Here is a 19946-nt window from a genome sequence, read left to right as displayed (position 1 = left end):
ATGTGCATTTTTTTTTAATTACTAACTAGTATATTATTCCTGTTTTTCAGGTAAATTTTCTGAAAGAATTCTGTGCATTCTCTCAAACACTGCAACCTCAAAACAGAGATGCGTTTTTCAAAACCTTGTCAAATATGGGCATACTGCCAGCACTAGAAGTCATATTGGTAAGTCAGTTCAATTTTATTTGTGATAACAATTTTGTCTATCTCCAGAGAGGTTTTTATAAAAAGTAAATATGCCAAACTCCAGTCACATGGTTTTCTCAAGTGTTTGCTTTGTTTGACTTGTCTTAGCTTGAGATTCAGAACATATAAAATATTTTTGTAAAACTTTAAAAGACGTTGCAATATGACATTGGTAAGTGCCCTGGCTTTCTTATATTTTTGTTCGCTTTCCTATCTTTGAATGCATCTTGGTGTACAAGTAAGTAAGAAAACAGGGGAATAGACCACCAAAGGGCAGGGAAAGTATAAAATTTGTTTTGCCCAACACTTGTCAAATGTACAAAGAAGAGGTTAGTCAATTCATTTTTAGAATACAGTTTTAGTAATAGTTAAGTATGACTTTTAAGTAGGAAGTAAAAGCTATATGCTTTGTTTTTCATTCCATTTAAGCCTTTTCTTTGAAAGAAACATAAATGATTTTATTTGACTTTTCCAGGGTATGGATGATGCACAAGTACGAAGTGCAGCCACTGATATATTCTCATATTTGGTTGAATACAACCCATCCATGGTACGGGAGTTTGTCATGCAGGAAGCACAGCAGAATGATGATGTAAGTAGAGGGTCCCCAGAAATATCTGTATTATTTTCTGAAATTACTGGTTTATATTTACAACTCTATTAATGACATGAGCCTTAGTTATGAAGAAGTATGGAATACAGTCATGATGGTTACAGGATACCGAACTACCATGTTTCTACAAGTTCTGTTAGGCGAGATGGATTGTTTGCCTATTTACATATTCTTGTTCTGTTGTGTGTAAAGTAAAACAGGTTATCATAAAGCACCATTTTGGTTAACATCAGCTGTCATACAAGCAAAACAAAATGTTTTTGAATGATGGCCTCCTTAAAATGTGAAATAAAAATTTCATTCTTGACCTTAACATGTACACACATTTTTAATTTACTTTTAAGAAACCTGTGTTCAGTTTACTGTCACACATGTTGAAAGTGGAATTACAGTCCTAAGTGTTTAAGAACACTTTTTGACAGAGTTTTATATTTTCCAGAGATTCTCTGTAGCTGACTAATACAAAATGCTAGCACACAACTAGCAGTAAGAAAGGTATTTCAGAGTGCTATTCAGTGGAGAAAAAACATTGTGCTGGCTTTTCCATAGAGGAGATAGTTAATGTTTTTTCTTGTGTCAGCTAAAAACATGCTGGAGAACAGGAAGCTGCTGGTGCTGCTACTTCTGTATGGGAAGAAAGGGACAGCTGGGACAGGGAATATCTCTGGTGGTTCCAGCCATTTGATGTCTGTCATCTTTTATGGGGGACAGTGGTAACCACCTTTCATGTAGGGATTCTGAAATGTAAATATTATTTTCTACTTTTATGTGTTATTCTTGTTTTCTGCAAATACATGTTGGGGTTATTTTTAGGTGAAAATAATCTCATCAAGTTCAACAACACTGTAAAATTTACTGTTGTATGTTTCTGGAAATAAAACTCTTGGTATGTATTCTAAAGGGGGATACAAATTAGAACTTCTGGTCTCTGAAAATCCTTCCAGAAATCAGTTGAATTTTGAGACTGTTAAGTATCTGCTTCTGTACTTTTTATCTTTCAGTGTTTCAGTTCAGACTAAATTCTAAATTAGAGTCTTAATTTCAGAACCATTTTCAGTTGCTTTGAAAGATTTTTCTGCACTACTTGCCTTCTTACAGTTGAACCGCTGACCAGAATGTGTCACTGGAATGTAAAGTTAATTTGTTTCTGTTAAGCTTGCGTTTTCTTGTTAGGTATTCTTTATTTTTTACAAAATTTTGGTAGAGTGTCATTTTTAACCAGGCGATAACCCTTTTAGAAGATAATTTCAGATTTGGGGCAAGGGAGTACCACTACAATTGATTTTTTTCCCTTTTTTTCCCCCCCCGTTAGGATATATTACTCATTAACCTCATTATAGAACACATGATTTGTGACACAGATCCAGAACTTGGAGGGGCAGTGCTTCTCATGGGTTTGCTTCGTACATTGGTTGATCCAGAAAATATGCTTGCCACTGCCAATGTAAGTAAATACCTTCAAATGAAATTACATTTATTTTTTTAGAATATTTGGTGATGTGTTATATATATCATTACTTTTTTTATTCTTTAGAAAACAGAAAAGACAGAGTTCTTGGGTTTCTTCTACAAACACTGTATGCACGTTCTGACAGCCCCTTTATTGGCCAATACTACAGAGGACAAGCCTAGCAAAGGTAATACCACTCTGGGTTTTGGGTACATCAAGGCTGTTGAATGGCAATGTTTAAAATAGAATAACTGTCAGAGTACTTTTTCTGTCTTAAAGAGAATCTGAGACTATGATACATAGTTCAGAATAAAATGTTGATTAATGATTTAGCCATTTGAATAACTAAAAAGTATAAAATTCAGCAAAGAAACCTCATTTAAGAAGTGAACAGCATTTGCTGCATATCTTCCTCCAGCAAAAATTAAAATATTTGTATGATTTTCAGTAACTCATGGAGCTGTTCAGTGACATAGACTTGTAAACATACATAAATATTTTTTAAGGTCAGGTGTACTAGAGAAGATGCAAATTTGCCCCTGAGAAGGTGTCTATCACGATGCTGTGCTGAATTCGAGGATGTTGGTTTTACATCAGACTAAAAAAGCAGAGATCAGTGAAGTAACTGTTCTTGATGGCTACTTAGCAGCAGTGCTGTTTGTTTATTAATAGTGTAACGCATCCAAAATGGATGTAAAAGGAGATACATAAATTATACATAAATGTTCTCTAAACTGTTTAATTTATTGTAAAGATTTCCAAGGGATTAGTTAATCTGTTTTATCTCAGCTGACTCCCAGATAGACTGAAAGCAAGATTTTTGCGATTTAAAATACTTGTGTTCTTTAATGGTCAACAATCTGGCAATATTTTTTTTTTAAAAGGCAGTGCTACCTTTTTAAAAAAGATTAAATCTAATGTGTATTTAATCTATTATTTGTCTACTTAAAAGCAGGATTTATGTTTTTTATATGCTGATATGATTGTGTCCTAAAAGTATTAGAAGAGCCTGAGATATTTCTTGTATAGTACTTCAGTTAAAAGGCATATTAGGTCACATTTTTGATACATACTTAGTCAAGGCACTGTGTATAGGGCAATACTTTGATCTAGACATGAGGATTTAACCAAATAATGAGATTTGGTTAAATAGGCATGACCCCTTGTGTCAATGTTCCGTACTCTCTGAACCATCAAACACTGATTTAAGACAGACAAAATGTAATTGTTTCTGTAAGAGGGTTTCCTGCCATATCTGTATAAATAGAAAATACTCAGTCCTTAACAAGCTTGTTCAACTTCTATTTTAAAGACTAAACATACCCTGCAGCATGTTCCCTGAACTATCTGTGGGAATATACAAGAACTTGGAAATGTTGACCAGACTGTGGTTAGATATTTGAAGTTAGCTTCTGAAGGCAGCCTCCTAAATATGTTGAATTATTTTGGTTTTGCTTTTATTACAGATGATTTTCAGACAGCCCAACTCTTGGCATTAATACTGGAATTGCTGACTTTCTGTGTAGAACATCATACTTATCACATAAAAAACTACATCATCAACAAAGATATCCTGCGAAGGGTACTTGTTCTCATGGCCTCAAAGCATGCTTTCTTGGCATTGTGTAAGTTCGAAAGCTAAAGAATAAACTACTATTCTGTGAATGTGAAGTGTTACGTATCTTCATTCTGCTGGAACAAAACTGTTCACAAATCAAGACAATTTGTGACTGAATACAGAAATTATACTATTACTCTTTGTGTTTCTCATACCAAGTTATAGATATGTTAGCTAGTATGAGTAAATAATTGTGCATTTATAGGTGTCTTTTTTCTGAAAAGATTTTTTTTTTCCTTAATGTAGAGGTGAATTGAAAAGATGGTATCTCATTATTGAATATCGTAAGAGAACCATTGTAAGTTTTGATATTTTTTTAGTAGAAATTATCAGAAGTATTTAATTAGAGATACAGTTATCTGACTGCATCAAACCACACAGAAGCTCAGTGTGTTGCTCATCAAACTCCAGTAGTTTCTTGACCATACTCAGCATAGTAATAACAAAGCAGTGTGACTTAATTCTGGAGGCAAGTAAAAGGTTTTTTCCATGATTCCATTGTGCACACAGAGTAAAACAGAAGCTGACTGAGCAGTACCATACAATAAGAAGAACCTTTCAAATTTGTAACTGAATCACCTGAGTTTGGTTTTAGAACCCTTGAATAATCTTTTTTTCATGTACCCCTAGTTGCTAACCAAAATGTGCTGCCTTACAGCAAGATGATACTCTGCTTTCTGTTTATGCATGGACATTCACATCCTTGTGTATGCTTTGGAGTTTCAGCGCTTTAAACTGGATATAAATTAAGTCTATGTGAAGAAAATGTCATATACCAATTTAAAAATAAAATAGTTTGCATCCTAATCAATTAGGACTTAATTAAATGTAATCAAACTTACACTTGAATAAGAATTATAAGTGAAGTTCCCAGTTCTGCTACTGAGAAAATATTTTACCTTTATCACAAGTAATTTAAAAAATTGAAAATACATCTTTATGTTAATAGCAATATAGTTAAATACTAGTATATTATTTTTTCAGTGAACAGAGGTGATTTCACATGTACAGTTATGATGGAGTATTTATTTATGATAAAATAGATCAGTAATCTTCAGCAGTTTAGTCAAAACTGTTGAGAAGCAGAGAATAGCTGAATGTATTACCTGGTTCTAATAATGTAATGCAGTATAACGACTGAAGTTGCAAATTGCCCTCACTAATGCTGAGTAATTTCTGGAATTTTTCATTTCACATTTAAATTTAATTTGACAACACTTCTGTTTCAGGTGCCCTTCGTTTCAAGAGAAAGATAATTGGGCTGAAGGATGAGTTCTACAACCGTTACATAATGAAAAGCTTTTTGTTTGAACCTGTGGTCAAAGCATTTCTAAATAACGGTTCCCGTTATAATCTGATGAACTCGGCCATAATAGAGATGTTTGAATTTATCAGAGTGGTGAGTGCTATTATATGCTGAATATAATTACTGTATCATTTAATCCTGTAGTTCAAGATGACTTTTCTTTTTGCTTGTACCCTAAATTACGCTTTCATAAAGGGACCATATGATACTGTATTTAAATGAACTTTCTTTTATATCACTATTAGATATTTGTGCATGTTCTTTCTTACGTTCAAACAGTACCATGACTTGAAAATTAAATTTACTCGATAGTGTATTCACAGTACCCAGATTTGCAAAAGCAGCACTAATCAAGTCTCACCATGCAGATTGGATGGGCCTGTTATGACAGAAATGTAATTTGAAACTGGTGCTACAACCCATCAAATTTACCTGTGCTCTGTAGTGTCAGTTCAACAGATATGGAAACATACAGAAGAGATACCAGTCTCTATTAATGGAGTGTTACAAAGTTCCTTCCATGGGGAGTCTGTTAAAATATTCACACCAGTTTGGCTGTCTGCACAGTACAGTTTCTTCACTGTTGTTTGCATCCAGATTCTGACAAGATGCTGTACAGACTGTAAATCTGTAAGCTAGGGTGCAGACAGTTCCAAGGGAGTAAGTGGGTGAGGAAAAAATGAGGCTTTGTCGCCTCTTGAAATCTTCTGTGCTGACCTCTTCTGAGTTAGGACTTAAGGTAATTCAAGACTGAGATGTCCTGTTAGTCCTGGAAAAGTTGATTTAAAAATGGTTTTGAAGCTATGAAAAAAGTTAATATATATAGGTGGCCCTGACTTCTGTGCTGTGGTCTTTCAGTACTCTCTGAGATTGGGTGCGATTCTACAATTCATGCTATGGAGAAATAAATCATCTTTTATTTTTCATATCTTCCTTTTCACATAGATACCCAGGTTACATTTCCAGAATACTTCTTGGTATCTGTCAATTACTTTTGTAATTTTTTTAAATCCAGGTTTGTTTTTAAAGGGAGCAAATTAAAAAAAAAAAGAAAAAAAGTGTGCTTTTGTTGTTACTGGTGGATTACCATTCCTAAGAGGTGACCTTTGAGCACGTAACCAAAAAAAAAAAAAAAAGGGAAAATAATCAGTGTATTAAGATTTATGTTGCTTTGCATCTCCTTAGTAGATGGTAGCTTGTTCTGCAGTGTATTCCAGGGGCTGTGCACAGGAGTAATTTTCCTGCTGCAGTATACAGACCTATGCTACTCTCAGCTGTCTAGGGTGGCTTTGGGGTAGCCACAACACTAGCTGAAGTAGCAGAACAGTTGGGAGGCTTTTGTGAAGGACCTTGACCAGCACTGTGTGCCCACAAGGGTAAAACTTGATGTTAGTTTCCGATGAAAAATATCTTCCTTGTTCTCATCCTACACAAATGCATTGAATAATTACTCTTACATAAGTAGTTTATTTGCACCAAGGAGAGTAACAATATGAATGTTTAGTCTGTATCTCGTAAAGATATTTTTAAATTTACTGATTACAACAGGTATTAGTTAATCTATCAATATAAAAATATTTATAAGTTAGAGTGGGAAAGACCTTTTAGAATTTGTTTTGGTATAATTTTCTATCAGGGTTTTAAGTTTCTGTTCATTGTGTTTTGAAAGAGATACTGCTAGAAAATTGCTGCTGTTATGCCTATTTCACTAATCAAATATTTGAAGCTCTAGATTTTTAACTACACTTGCATGCATAATACTAAATTTTGCATAAACTAATTAATATGATGCTTTGTCATGGTTTAAACCAGCCAGCAGCCAAACACCATGCAGCCTCTTGCCCACCCTCCACCACGCTGGGGATGGGGAGGAGAATTGGACAGATAAGGGTAAGGAGACTTGTAGGTTGAGATTAAAAAAAAAAAAAAGTTAATAACGATAATAGTAATAGTAGAAAATAAAAACGAGTAATGGACAGTGTGATTGCTCACCACCTGCTGACCAATACCCAGCTGGTTCCCAGCTAGTGAGCCCAGAGAGAACCTGAAACCACAACCCTGGAAGCAAGAGAGAGCTTCCCAGCCAACCCTCCTCTATATACTGAGCATGACGCTGCATGATATGGAATATTCCATTGGCCAGTTTGGGTCTGTTGCTCTGGTCATGCCCCCCCCCCCCGCCGGGTTCTTGTCCACCTGCGCATGGGCAGGACATGAGGAGTTTAAAAGTTTTTGATTTCTTAGCAACAACTGAAACCATCAGTACATTATCAACATTCTTCTTGTATCAAATCCCATACTGAATACAAAACACAGCACTATTCTAGCTACTAAGAGTAAGAAGAGAGGAAAAAAATCAGCTCTGTCCCAGCTGAAACCAGGACATGCTTCATATGGAATGTTTAAAAATAATCTCTCGTTTCAGTTACTTTTTTTATTGTATTAAATAATTTACATGAAAATAAGTTATTTTTTTATAAGTTTATGTTCATTCATTCCTATAGGAAGATATAAAATCGTTAACAGCTCATGTAATTGAAAATTACTGGAAGGCACTGGAAGATGTAGATTATGTGCAGACGTTCAAAGGACTGAAACTACGATTTGAGCAGCAAAGGGAAAGACAAGATAATCCAAAACTTGACAGGTAAAATGCACTAGATGCTCTTATTAGTATATTAGTGATTTAATTCTGTTTTGGGAATGAATATTGGTAGGTTGTTCTGTGATAGTGGGAAATATAAATAATTTAGACTCCTGCTTGCATCTCAGGTATCATTGAATTTACCTGATTTAAAAGTGTGATTTCCATATCTCTTGTTTCAAACTCTTGATCAGCTTCCAGCTAACATTAGCTGCTGAACCTTCAGTAATAATGCTAAGTTGTCATATCCTAAAGTTATGTACACTATTGTAATGAGGCTGGAAGCCTATCAAGTATCTGAAGTTCATTAGCTTAAATAACAGATTCCCACTGTTTGATTTGAAAGATTGTTCAGTTGTGAATTACCACTCTGTGGGTTTTTCCTTAAGAAATTCACGTCAGATTTCCTTTTAGTTAGTTGTGGGAGTATATATTTAGATAAGCTCTACCAAAATGTCAGAGAAGTGGAATATATGAAGAAGGATATATCTCAGAGGATGCTTTTTTTGTCACTGTTAGATTTGCTGATGGAGTAAAAAAAATCTGATGTAACACTTGAATCAGTCCTTCTGTTGGCCAGAGCAAAGTTCCCTTCCTTAGTACACAGTTACCCAAGGTTAAAACGTTACGGTGTATAAAAATAGGAGGTTTAGGACTTTTTACTCCCATTTATTTTTAGTACATTATATTACTTTTATGTGTAGTTTCATTAAACAAAATGCACTGCTTGTTTGAACAGATGTGTTACTCTTGAGAGTTGTTAGCAAGACTTGTTCTGTTGTCTTTGAATTAGTTTGAAAACACATTAAAAATTAATCCCGATTAGTCATACTAGGACATCTTAACATTTCAGACTATTAAGTTATTTTATTTCCTACCACAAGATTTTCTAACCAATATTTAAATTTGAGATTTGAATGATTGAGAGTATGATTGTCAATTTGTTTTAAAATCTTTGAACCACTTTCAAGAGTATGTGTGGGATCTGAAGTTTTGAGTACTAACATTTTACAGGTGAGATATTGTTTTGGCTTGTGTCAACTAATTTTATCACTTAAACAGCTGTGAAATTCAAGCCTACAATTCTTACATTAATGCACATGTTGGAAAGAACACCCAGTCACTTCCTTTAGTAATTTCTATCCAGTATAGGAAGTAAAACATTAGTCTTTTTGTGACTTAAGTTGAGCTAAGTGACTGTGTAGTTGTGCTGCAGGAGTTTATTCAACAGAAAATTACAGGTTCAAGAGGTTTGTAGCTCAACCAGCCCAGTTTTTACCCTCTTCCTACATCTTATATAGTGGCTGCACAAGCCCAGGAGGCCAAAATTTTTTTTGACATGGACCACAAAAGCATTCAGAAGAGTGCCACTTAAGTAATACTTTTGCACTATTAGCAGAACTTGAGTTCAGATGCAGTGTAAAATGATGCAGTATGTATAGATCCGGATGGTAGTGTTGGCAAGCAAATTATTCAGAATTAGATTTATTTTTAAGAGTATATTTAGCATTCTTATTTAATACCTTGTAATTTCCTATCTTTTCCCTTCTGACTTTTTCCTGCTGTCAGTAATGCAAGACCTTTTCTCTAAACAGAATAAACCTAGATTGTATTACAATATTAATATTTTTATTCCAATAACAGATACTTTATGAAAAACATTACATTTCAGACTTATATGTTGAACTACAGAAAGTTTGTCAAGTGTTTCACATTTTTGTTGGAAATTGACCATTAGAATCAACATTTAGCAATGAAGAGAGTGTTTTCAACCTCTCTTCCACTTCCTCCTCCTGTTCTTAAGAGAGCATGCACATCACTGCCTCTCTTCTCCAAGGCCATAATACTGCTTCTGTGAGAAAAAAGGAAGGTGGAGCCGAGATAGACCCACTCTAATAATAGATCAAATAGGGAGGGGAAAGTAGCACTTTGTATAAGTAGCACTTTGTATCCAAGGCTCTGAAGAATGGAAAAAGCTGATAGTGACCAAAAAATGTAGCAGGTGGATGTGGCAGAAAGAGAGAGCTTCTTATTAATGTATCTATTTTTAACTGGAGTCATATTTAAGTTAGATTTCGGGTTGGTTTGGGGTCTTTTTATCTTAACACATAGTACCCCAAATATTGACAAGTTACAAAGTATTTTCAGAAGAAAAGTCTGAAGTTTCTACAGTCTTCGTTTTACAACTTTGTATTTACCAGTGCAAACAGTTAAACCAAGCCTGAATGCATTTAGTGTGACCTTCATGAAAATTACTTTCAATAGTGCTGTTTGTAAGCTATACAGTTTTGGACAGAGTAGTCTGTGCTATTGGCAGAGTGGTACTTTATTTGTTTCTTTATAAATAAAAGTTTTTAATGAGATTTGCATTGAAAATACAAAGATTCACATTACAGAATGATTTGCTGGTATTTTTATTGCTCAATAGTAGTTGTATCTGTAAGCTGTCACTGTAAATGCGAAATAATTTTATTATTAATATGAGTTGTTTTTTGAATCAAAAGTTTTAAAACTTACTGTTCTGCAGCATGCGCTCCATTTTGAGAAACCATAGGTACAGAAGGGATGCAAGAACCCTGGAGGATGAGGAGGAAATGTGGTTTAATACTGATGAAGATGATATGGAAGATGGAGAGGCAGTGGTGCCCCCTTCTGACAAAACTAAAAATGATGAAGATATTATGGACCCTATCAGTAAATTCATGGAAAGAAAAAAATGTAAGTGATGGGAAGAAGAATGCCATATGGCTCATGCAAGAAGCCATAACTTGTATTCTTTAGTCCTACTGTAATGAAGGATTTGCATGTATTTATTCTGAAGTTCTTAGATTTTGAAATTGTGACACCAAGTTGGTGGACCACCCTTTCAAAACAAGTTTTGTTGTCTTTACAAGTGGAATGACACAAAATATTGCTGTTGATATCTTAAAGTATTTCAGTGACAATCTTAGCTGAAAGTCAAGTTTTCCTGTGTTTTATTCGGGTTTGTAATTAAAAATTTTCAATGTAAATGTTCAGGTGATGTCATTGGTAGATTAAGAGCGTTCATTCCTGGCCAATGACAACAGCTGGTGAGTGGTATAGTAGTATGAAAAACAAAAAAAAAAGTTTATGATGACTCACTTTACCAAGTTTTACATAAAGTTTTCAGCCTTTTCTTACACAGTGGAGTGATTTCGTAATTAAATGTTTTGCTCAATAATATTGCTTTACTTTTGCTTTTTTGTTGTTTTTATTCTTTTTCACTCCAGTAAAAGAGAGTGAAGAAAAGGAAGTTCTTCTGAAAACTAACCTTTCCGGTCGTCAGAGCCCAAGTTTCAAGCTTTCCTTTTCCAGTGGTACAAAATCTAACCTTACCAACCAGTCATCTGCAAGCAATCTGCCTGGATCCCCAGGGTCTCCTGGATCCCCAGGGTCCCCTGGTTCTCCAGGATCAGTTTCTAAAAGCACATCTCAGATGGCAGCTATTACAACTAAGGTAATTTTGAATGGACATAGGTTGACTTCTTTGTTACAGACTAGGAATTTGCTTTAGCATCCCTCTCAAGTTTGAGTGAATTCTGACATGTTAAGCAGAGAGTAGTGGACTGTCTGGTTTGTGTGTACTTTTTGTCTGGCCTTTAGCATTTTTAAGGAGATTTGACGTATATAAAAAGAAGAAATAAAAACTTTTTTTTAATGCCCTGACTTAAAAGTGTGAAATGTACAACTAGCTGCTGTTTGCAGTGTTCTTTACTGTGAAATACAGATAACACTTTACATTTGTTAAATTGCATGGGGATATTTGCTAGGTAGAAATACAGAATTGCTTCAGAAACATTGCCAAATTTTGCCAGACTCCACAATGTCCCACCACCCTCATTGAGAATTTCTACTATTATCATTTTTAATATTGTTCAGAATGATGTAACTGGCACATATGACAGAAATAAATTGTATTATGGAGAGGTGGTTAGCTGTAAGCCAAAATGTAAACAATTTTTAATATCCTAGCATGACTCTTTTACCCTTTGAAGTAACATATAGTTTTGAGTTGGAACATACTGAAGTAGAAAAAGAAAGCCTTTTTAAAAGAGTCAGTATAACTTGCAGTGAATATCCCAAACCAGCATTTTTAAATACATCTTAGGATGCTGTTGGATTTCTTAGGATGCTGTTGGATTTTACCAGATTTTTGGCTAAAACTCTATTTAAACCTTGTCAGGGAGATAGAGTGACTGGTGTTTTCCCAGCACTGGGGGACAGATAATGTATTTGGTACAGCATAGCTTGGATAATGAGAATTTACTTTTGTAACAAGTGTTTTTCTGAAAGGTCAGGTATATATCTCAGGTAGCCTTGGAATAACTCTGATTCATCCTTATTTTTAATGCCACCATACTGCTTGTTCACCTAACTTCTAGTAAAGGCAAATGGGTTTTAGGTTTTTTCTTTCTTATAGTTGAACATGTCTTATGAATTTGTGTTTGGATTACGTTCTGTTGAAAACACCTGAATGGAAAGAGTTTGGCTGATGGAAGAACTAGGAGACACTGCCTGTAAATCCTTCTGTGGAGGAAGGGGAAGCAGATTTATTTCATTTATGAAAAAAATACAGTAGTTAATCAAGCACTTTTAAAAAGGGATGGAATTGGCTTGTAATTTAGTTCAGTCTATTCTGTATTTCTGCTGGAGGCTTGTTCTCTCACAGACAGTACAATTCTTTGAATCTGAAATTGAGTCTTTACATACGGAGCATATGGCAGACACTATTGGCTCCAAAACTTCAAGTCATGGTGGCAAAAGAAAAATTTTCAGGTTACACTGAATATGCAGTGCACTGAAAAACCATTCATGGACTCAGGCATAAGCTACCTTCTTTCAGTAAAATGTACACTGTTTATAAATGTGGCACAGCCACAAACTAGAAACAGTGTTGAAATTGAGTTTTTCATTCATTATCTGATCCTGTTATTTTATGTGCAGTATCCTCAGTGTTATGTTGTATGTGACTGTACAAAATGTGTGTAATTGTCTCTCAAGTTGTATTTTGGTATACAGTTGGCTGAAATTTTCTATTTTGGATGTCTGTCGTTAGACACCAGAATAAGTAATACAATCTTTGCGTATCAGTAACTCCCATTGTAGTCAAATGCTGGTTAAGCTTTAGAAATTGCAAAGCATTATGGTTAGAGGAAGTTTTAGAAGTTCATACCACTTCTAAATGGGTCCAGAACTACCTAATCTTAAAATCTGTGGTTATTTGCAATAAAATGGAGTTTTTAATATCACTAGATAAGCTTTAATATTCACCAGCCAAGTTGTTTAAATTTGCAACCTGTACACATCATTCCATTATATTATACAAAAAATTTTTCAAGTTACTCATATTTAAACTAGCTTTTGTGAAGATAGGCTGTGTTCTAAAAGTATTGTAGTTCAAAAATTCAAATTGAAGGATATTCTGTATTTCTTTCTGAAGTGCTTCCAGATTGCTTGTTGCTGCAGTTAGCTATGCCTGGTAAAAAAAAAAATTTACATCTTTATGGATAGAGCTGCAGTGACACTTAGCAATACTAAGTAGATTTTGGGGATTTTCTTAAATTTCAATTGGAAATATTTCTATCTAGTTGGCTAGGTAAAACCCCATTTTTGATTTATTCATTTAAACTTTTTTCAGACAATGTCATTTTCCTTCATACTGAAGGATTTATTTTTGTTTTGCTTCATTTTATTCAAAACTTCACGAATCAATACACTTATGGCCGTAATCTGTGCATACATCACTTTACAATACAATGTGAAGTATCAACGTGCAAACATTTTCTTAATTATAGTAATTGTTTTTGTCTTTGTAGGGAGGTCTCGTTGGGCTTGTAGATTATCCAGATGATGATGAAGAGGATGATGAAGAAGAAGATAAAGAGGAAACTTTACCTTTGTCAAAGAAAGCAAAGCTTGAGTCGTCATAATGGCAACTGCTGAAGAACATTTTCAGTTAGGGGAAGGATTTTTTTCCAAAAACAAAACAAACCCACAGCAAAGCAGCAATCTCCTGTGAATTACTGTGTGACACAGATCAACCTATACAAATGGATTTCTGCCAATCAAGTGCCAATTCAAAGGAGCAGAAGAAGGAGAAATATTTCATTTAGGGGAAAGACTTACGCCTTTGAGCTCTCCAGCTTGGACCACATGTTGCCCTTTTCTCAGGGAAGGAAATGGAAAAGAAAAAAAAAAAAACAAACAACAACAAAAAAAAAGCCAACAGGGCAGGAGTTTTGTAAGTAGAACTCTGGATTGGCTGGTCAGTTGCTACAATCAGAATATGCTTTCTTGGACCATGTATGAGACTTCTGAAGAAACGGCGGGTTTTGCCATAATTCTTCACTAGTTAAGAATGCCAGCAGTTTCTTTGTATAAAAGAGACCTGCCTTTGAAATCGTACATTCTGAACATTTTAGTCAAGCTACAACAGGTTTTAAAAACCTCTACGGGGGAGGGCCGAATATAAAGTTTCCTCTTTTTTTTTAAAAAAAAAAAAAAAAAATCTGTTCCCTTTGCCCTTTAAACTGCAGAATTTTTTTTGGAGGTGGGGGATTTGTTTGTCCCTTCTTGATTAAAGATTGAGTGGAATTCTAGATGTGGTCACTTTTGTGTCATAATTTTTTTTTCCCCCCTGAGTGTATGCTTAGTTGTTGAGTATATATTTGGGACCATTAAAATTTTTTGATGTAATATAATCTCACTGTTGTGCTGGTACCTGTTTCACCCTGTGTAATTTTGTTCTGCATCACAGTTCTTAATATGTTTAGGATTTTATGGAAGATGGTATAGTTTTTATTGGAAAAAAAAAATCTTACCACAATGTGCATAAAAGCAATATTATTTTGTGACTAAATATTTTATATTAAATTTTACTTCAGCAACTGTCAAGAAAAAATTCAGGGAAATAGGATGGAATGAAAAAAATGAAACCTATAAATACAAAATTAGTATTCCAAAGAGACTGAAATTTCGTAACTCAGAACGATGATGGTAGACTAACTCATCAAAATGCAAGATGGATGATTTAGGAATACCAATATATTGACTCATTTGACTTATAAAAATAAAAAAAGATATAATTAAAGCTGAAGGAAAATGGCATTAGTGGTATTTTTTTTAAAACCTCTGATTCCCTTTGGAATACCAGTTTTAGTAAATCAAAGATGGTTGTAGAATAAACTCTTTATAAGGATACCATCTTTTGAAATTTATTCTAATACTCAATTGAAAAACAGCAATTAAACTTTGGGTCTAACTCAATGACTACATTCTTTCCCCTTTTTCCAAAAATCTAAATAATATTAATTTGAAACTAAATGTTATATCCTGCTTCATTACTGCTTTTACAGAAGACATCTTTGATTGCACAGCAGCGCTTCCTGTGAAGGGGAGTTTATTCAGTTCCTTTGCAAACAAGAAACCCTTCCTTACATATATTTTCAAGAGTTGATTTCCTTTTGGATATTCAAAGCACCAATGTTGCAACAATCGTGATGTTTATATATTAATGTATCACATACAAATAGAAATAAGAGAAGTGAAAATCTGGGCTGGATCATACATGATCACACCCAAGTGTAGATTAGCACTTTGTTCCTGAAAATTGTGCGTTGCATGGCAGATTCTATACTAACTACAAAAGTCAAAGCTTTTGTGCTTGGACTTCATTAATACATATTAGTAGTTTTAGATTTAAGTAAGAGAGTACATTATGGAAAAATAATTAGGTATGTTTTCCTCAAATAGTTCATTTGAAATAACTTTCCAAGGTTGAGTTTTTACAGTGTGTTTGAAATGTCTGTGACAGAGCAGTTCTCAGCAATAAATTTTTCAGAGAGGGCAAGAGTTGAGTGCTTGGTAACTACAAGATGAGATGAAATCTGCTGCTGCATTATGAGAGTTCCCATGCTGTCTCAACAACCTGTCTGAAACCTGATTTTTGCAACTTTGGTGTCAGAGCAGGCATCGTGACAAGGAAATCTGTAATTTTGCAGGTTTTCCTAATTAGCCTGAATTTAAATCCTTCCCAATCTGTCAAACTTTCCATGAGCATAAAGCTCACAAAATTTATCCATACAGTTGTCTTCATGTACTCCAGGCTGTATCTCAGGAAGTCATTCTTCTGAGTTGGTCAAAGGAAGATTTTTTTGTTAATGTTTTTCATGTTCCTTCAGCTACTGGGTGCTTGATTTTGTGATGTTTGATGCTGCAGTCTTCTAAACTTTTGGATATTTTCATAATACTTGTAGGATTTTGGACTTTTCAGAACTTGAAGCATTACATTTAACAGAAGAAATGCTATCCTTGAGTGACTGAGTCCAGTCAAAATAATAATGCAAGTAGGAATATTTTTGAACTTTTTATATTTTTATGAAGCTTCAAAGGACTGGCAAAATATTAAGCTGCACATCTTTTAATGCCATCTAACTTCTGTTAGATGGTTAATTGTCTTCCCAATTATCTATTGTTTGTGACCTGACAGGATGAGTCTACATTTAGAGGATATATTCATGGAAGTTGGAAGTAGGTGAGTTGGGGACAGTGGTGGGCGTGCTTTTGCCCAGTGACTTTCACTTTTGTATTCCTGGAAATCATGAAATTTCAGGAAGAAAAGGAAATACTGGGATTGTGAGAAGTGATAGATGTATAAAAAAAAAAAGTGAGTATGAGTTAAGAGGTGGAAAAAATTATGTTACGAAAGTGTTGCATTCTAGAGCTTTCTCTGGTCTGATGGGGGGTTTTTTATTCTTAGTTTTAATACCCTTTGTCCACATCCTAAGAGAGCTGGATGTATATTGTATTAAACATGGCTCGGTCATTTTTAATAGCATTTTAACTGTATCCTTAAGTATGGTTTACAGGGTATACCCTTAAGTATTGTACAGGCAAGACAGAATGTGCTTGAATCATCAGTACAGGCCCCTATATTCCTTCAGTGCTTGAAAGACTCGATGCTGGTTGCTCTGATGTACGCTTCCTAGCTTTGAGCCTGGGTTTGCTGGGGATACCAGACAAAAGTATATAGATACCTGGTCCCCCAAGGAAGCACACCCTGTAATCTGGAATATTTGCGGATTTTCTTCCACTGTACACAGAGGGCAGCTGCATTCAGGTAACAGTGCACATCACTGAAAAACAGATCTTCTGTGTCATGAGGGGGAAAGGATCTGAAAACTGGTGTATGTAATGATAAATTGCTTCTAAAATGTACCTGTCTGTAATACACCTACTTGGTAAACAAGATCAGACTGTTCATCCATGTCTTATAGTCCACCCAAGTGAGACATCATGTTCTCACAGAATCAAGTGTCAAGTAGGCCCAATCCTTTTAACATACCAAGGATGAAACTGTTCAGATCAGTTTTGGCTGTGTTTTTACATCTCTGCAAATTTCGGAAACTATTTAATGAAGTAACTGATAAGAGTCTGTTCTCATATTGCTCCTGTGGCTCCATGAGGGAATTAGCTACCTGTCAACCCAGCACAAGTTACATTGGTTGCCTTGCTAAATGATGTCTCCTAGCATCTGTAGAGTGGCCACAGGAGTTCAGCTTTACCTTTATCAACCATTGTACAGCTGCAGAGGCATCCTGCAGCAATGCTGTCTATGCTAGGGTAGTACTGCAGTTCCCTGCCCTCAAGATATCAAGACCCATTCCAGGTAAGTTGTGAAAGCAGGAGACCAGATGGATTACTGCTTAGTCTCACCTGCAGCGTAAGCGTGAAACCAGGCAAACGTTCAAAGAAGAGAAGTTACCAACGACTCAAGTTTTTCAAGATAACATGTCCACGTGTGTGTTCCCCATCTGCTACTGCTTTCTCTTCTTGATGTCCAGAAGAATGTAGTTCGGTCCAGAAAGGAGACAGGGCATGTGGGCATGTTGCAGATACAGCAAAAGCTGTGGAAGAGCTTATAACACCTGCCTTCAACCATAGCCACAATTTAAAGTCTGTTATTCATGTGAGGGAGGCATAACTTACTTTATCTTCATAGGTGGTGAGCTTGTATCTCAATTTAATATTGTTCTAGTTGCAATCACATTCATTGGAGCATGTAAATCTTGTGGGGTTTTTATATTAATTGAAATTAATAAAACTATTCAAAGCTGAAATGAAACCCTGTGGACTGCTGGAAAAAAGGCAATTAAAAGAAGGGAGGGGGGAGATGTAGTCTTGTGGATGCCAATTGTATTTATGAACAGTGTAAATATAATACATAAGCTAGTGTATAATATATATGTATTTAAAAAGGCAGGTAGAATGCTACTAGCAAATGATTGAAATAGCTGCTGGTTTACAGTGATTTCAGACATATGCTGGCAGCCTCGGTGTGCACCGTTGCATCTCCCAGAGATATAAGGGATCTGACTGTCTCAGAACTTCTCTGAAATGGCTCCATATGGTTTAGGTTGAGACCTGGAAATTATTCAGTTCAGGGTGGAATTATGCTCACAAAATGTGCATCTGTATTATTGACTGGGGATGATTTGGGCTGAATAACATTGATTTTGATACTCTACTTGTAAGCAACTTTAAATTACATGCATAAAGATACCATACCATATGTGGGCTGCCCACCTAAAAGGGTTCAGAAGCATTCTCTGGTGGTATCACTGTTTGTTAGCATTGCTTCTGGAAGTAGGTGCATACTAGAGCCCTTACATTATGCTTATGAGTTTTCAGACAAGGCTAGTCTTTTCTCCTGTGTTTCAGATGTACACTGTAGTGGCTGAAATCTTGAAAATTTGATTTTTAACTGTGCCTACCTCAATAAGGCTTATTTTAAACCTACTGATGTTGAGTGGCCTTTTACCATCCTCCTGGACCTTCACTCTGTCACTGAATTGGAGCTGAATGGTCAAGGATCCCCAAAGAAAGCTATGAGTGGGGATGTGCAATTCGTTAAATCTCACCCTTAAGCAGGATTTGATCAATGTTGTGACTAAGGATGTGGAGGTAACAGGAAGTAGCTCTCGATGTACTGATTCACATGAGTCTATGCTATCAACAATTAACATTTGGGAAAAACCTTAAAAAACCCTACATTTTCAGTCTGCCTCTACTTTTACACATCTGAAAATGGTGTTAAGTTAGATCATCTTATCCTGAAAAAAAGCTTGTTTCCTCCCCATGACTTCCCCACCTCCACAGTTCCCCCAAACCAGGAGTGGCTGCTTCTGCTGCCATCCGGCGGGGTTTTGTAGATTAGCCAGGAGAGCTGGAAGCTGCAGTTCTTACTGAAGAAATAACTGCTGATTAAAACCAACAACAGAGCACAGCTTTTGGCATGTTTGAGCCTCAAAATGGAAATAAATCTTCTACTTCAAGGTCTACATTACCTGCAGTTAAGAAACAAGGAAGATGTAAATGTTTGTTTTTCATGGACAGGAGAACTAAGGACCAAAGCTGCTAATAGAGTAATACAAGTGTTTGTCTGTCTTCAGAAAATTTTATGTGTGCTCTTTATTATAAAGTACCTTTCAAATTCTCTTAGTATTTATATAGCTAGCCATATCCTTATCTGAATATACAGGCACTATTTCATCTCTAAAGCATGTGTTCCTTTGGAACCAAGTATGGAGATACATGTATTTTATTCGACCAGTCGTGTTGTGGGACTTATTTTTTGATACAATTGTCCAGGGCCATACAGATGTTCTGCATAGCAGAGAATAACCACAGTCTTTGCTGGTCATTGTTATGAACAGGACTACAGGTGGAACCTCTTGACTACCCACCTTTGGACTTCCCTCTTGCTCAGTTTGGTGAATAAGATGAGCTTTCTATATTTGGACATTCAAAAGAAGACCTCCCTGTACAGTGAGGTGCCTGACTCCGTGACCTAAGCTAGACTCAAGCCTGTAGGATCTGAACTCCACACATTTAGTACGTTTAATTTTCCTGACTTAATGGTATCTAATTCATGTTAACTTTGTAATAAGGAAGAGCTACACTTGCATGACATGTTTGCATGCAAATCTGTCTTGACAGCTCTTCAGTTAGGAGATATGTGACTGTGGCTACATGGCATGTGATATATCTGAAGAAAATGGCTGTGGTAGATGTGTAGTTTGTTTGGAGCTATGAGCTGTCTTTTGCT

The 19946-nt window shown here is 35.4% G+C and overlaps 1 protein-coding gene across 1 annotated transcript in view; it reads left to right on the top strand.

Moving 5' to 3' along the window:
• Positions 1 to 17876, top strand: part of PPP4R3A (protein phosphatase 4 regulatory subunit 3A) — a 48875-nt gene extending 30999 nt beyond the window's left edge. The window contains exons 6-15 of the mRNA XM_074908552.1: positions 51 to 167; positions 664 to 780; positions 2114 to 2245; positions 2336 to 2438; positions 3718 to 3876; positions 5099 to 5268; positions 7680 to 7822; positions 10347 to 10537; positions 11071 to 11297; positions 13657 to 17876. Coding sequence (XP_074764653.1) covers positions 51 to 167; positions 664 to 780; positions 2114 to 2245; positions 2336 to 2438; positions 3718 to 3876; positions 5099 to 5268; positions 7680 to 7822; positions 10347 to 10537; positions 11071 to 11297; positions 13657 to 13770 — 1473 coding nt within the window. The 3' untranslated portion in view covers positions 13771 to 17876. The remainder of the gene's footprint in view (positions 1 to 50; positions 168 to 663; positions 781 to 2113; positions 2246 to 2335; positions 2439 to 3717; positions 3877 to 5098; positions 5269 to 7679; positions 7823 to 10346; positions 10538 to 11070; positions 11298 to 13656) is intronic.
• Positions 17877 to 19946: the final 2070 nt, after the last annotated feature.

Source organism: Athene noctua, chromosome 6 (genome assembly GCF_965140245.1).
Source record: "Athene noctua chromosome 6, bAthNoc1.hap1.1, whole genome shotgun sequence".
NCBI classification, from domain to species: domain Eukaryota; kingdom Metazoa; phylum Chordata; class Aves; order Strigiformes; family Strigidae; genus Athene; species Athene noctua.
The sequence above is the reverse complement of the archived record's forward strand: the minus strand, read 5'-3'. Positions and strand labels throughout refer to the sequence as shown.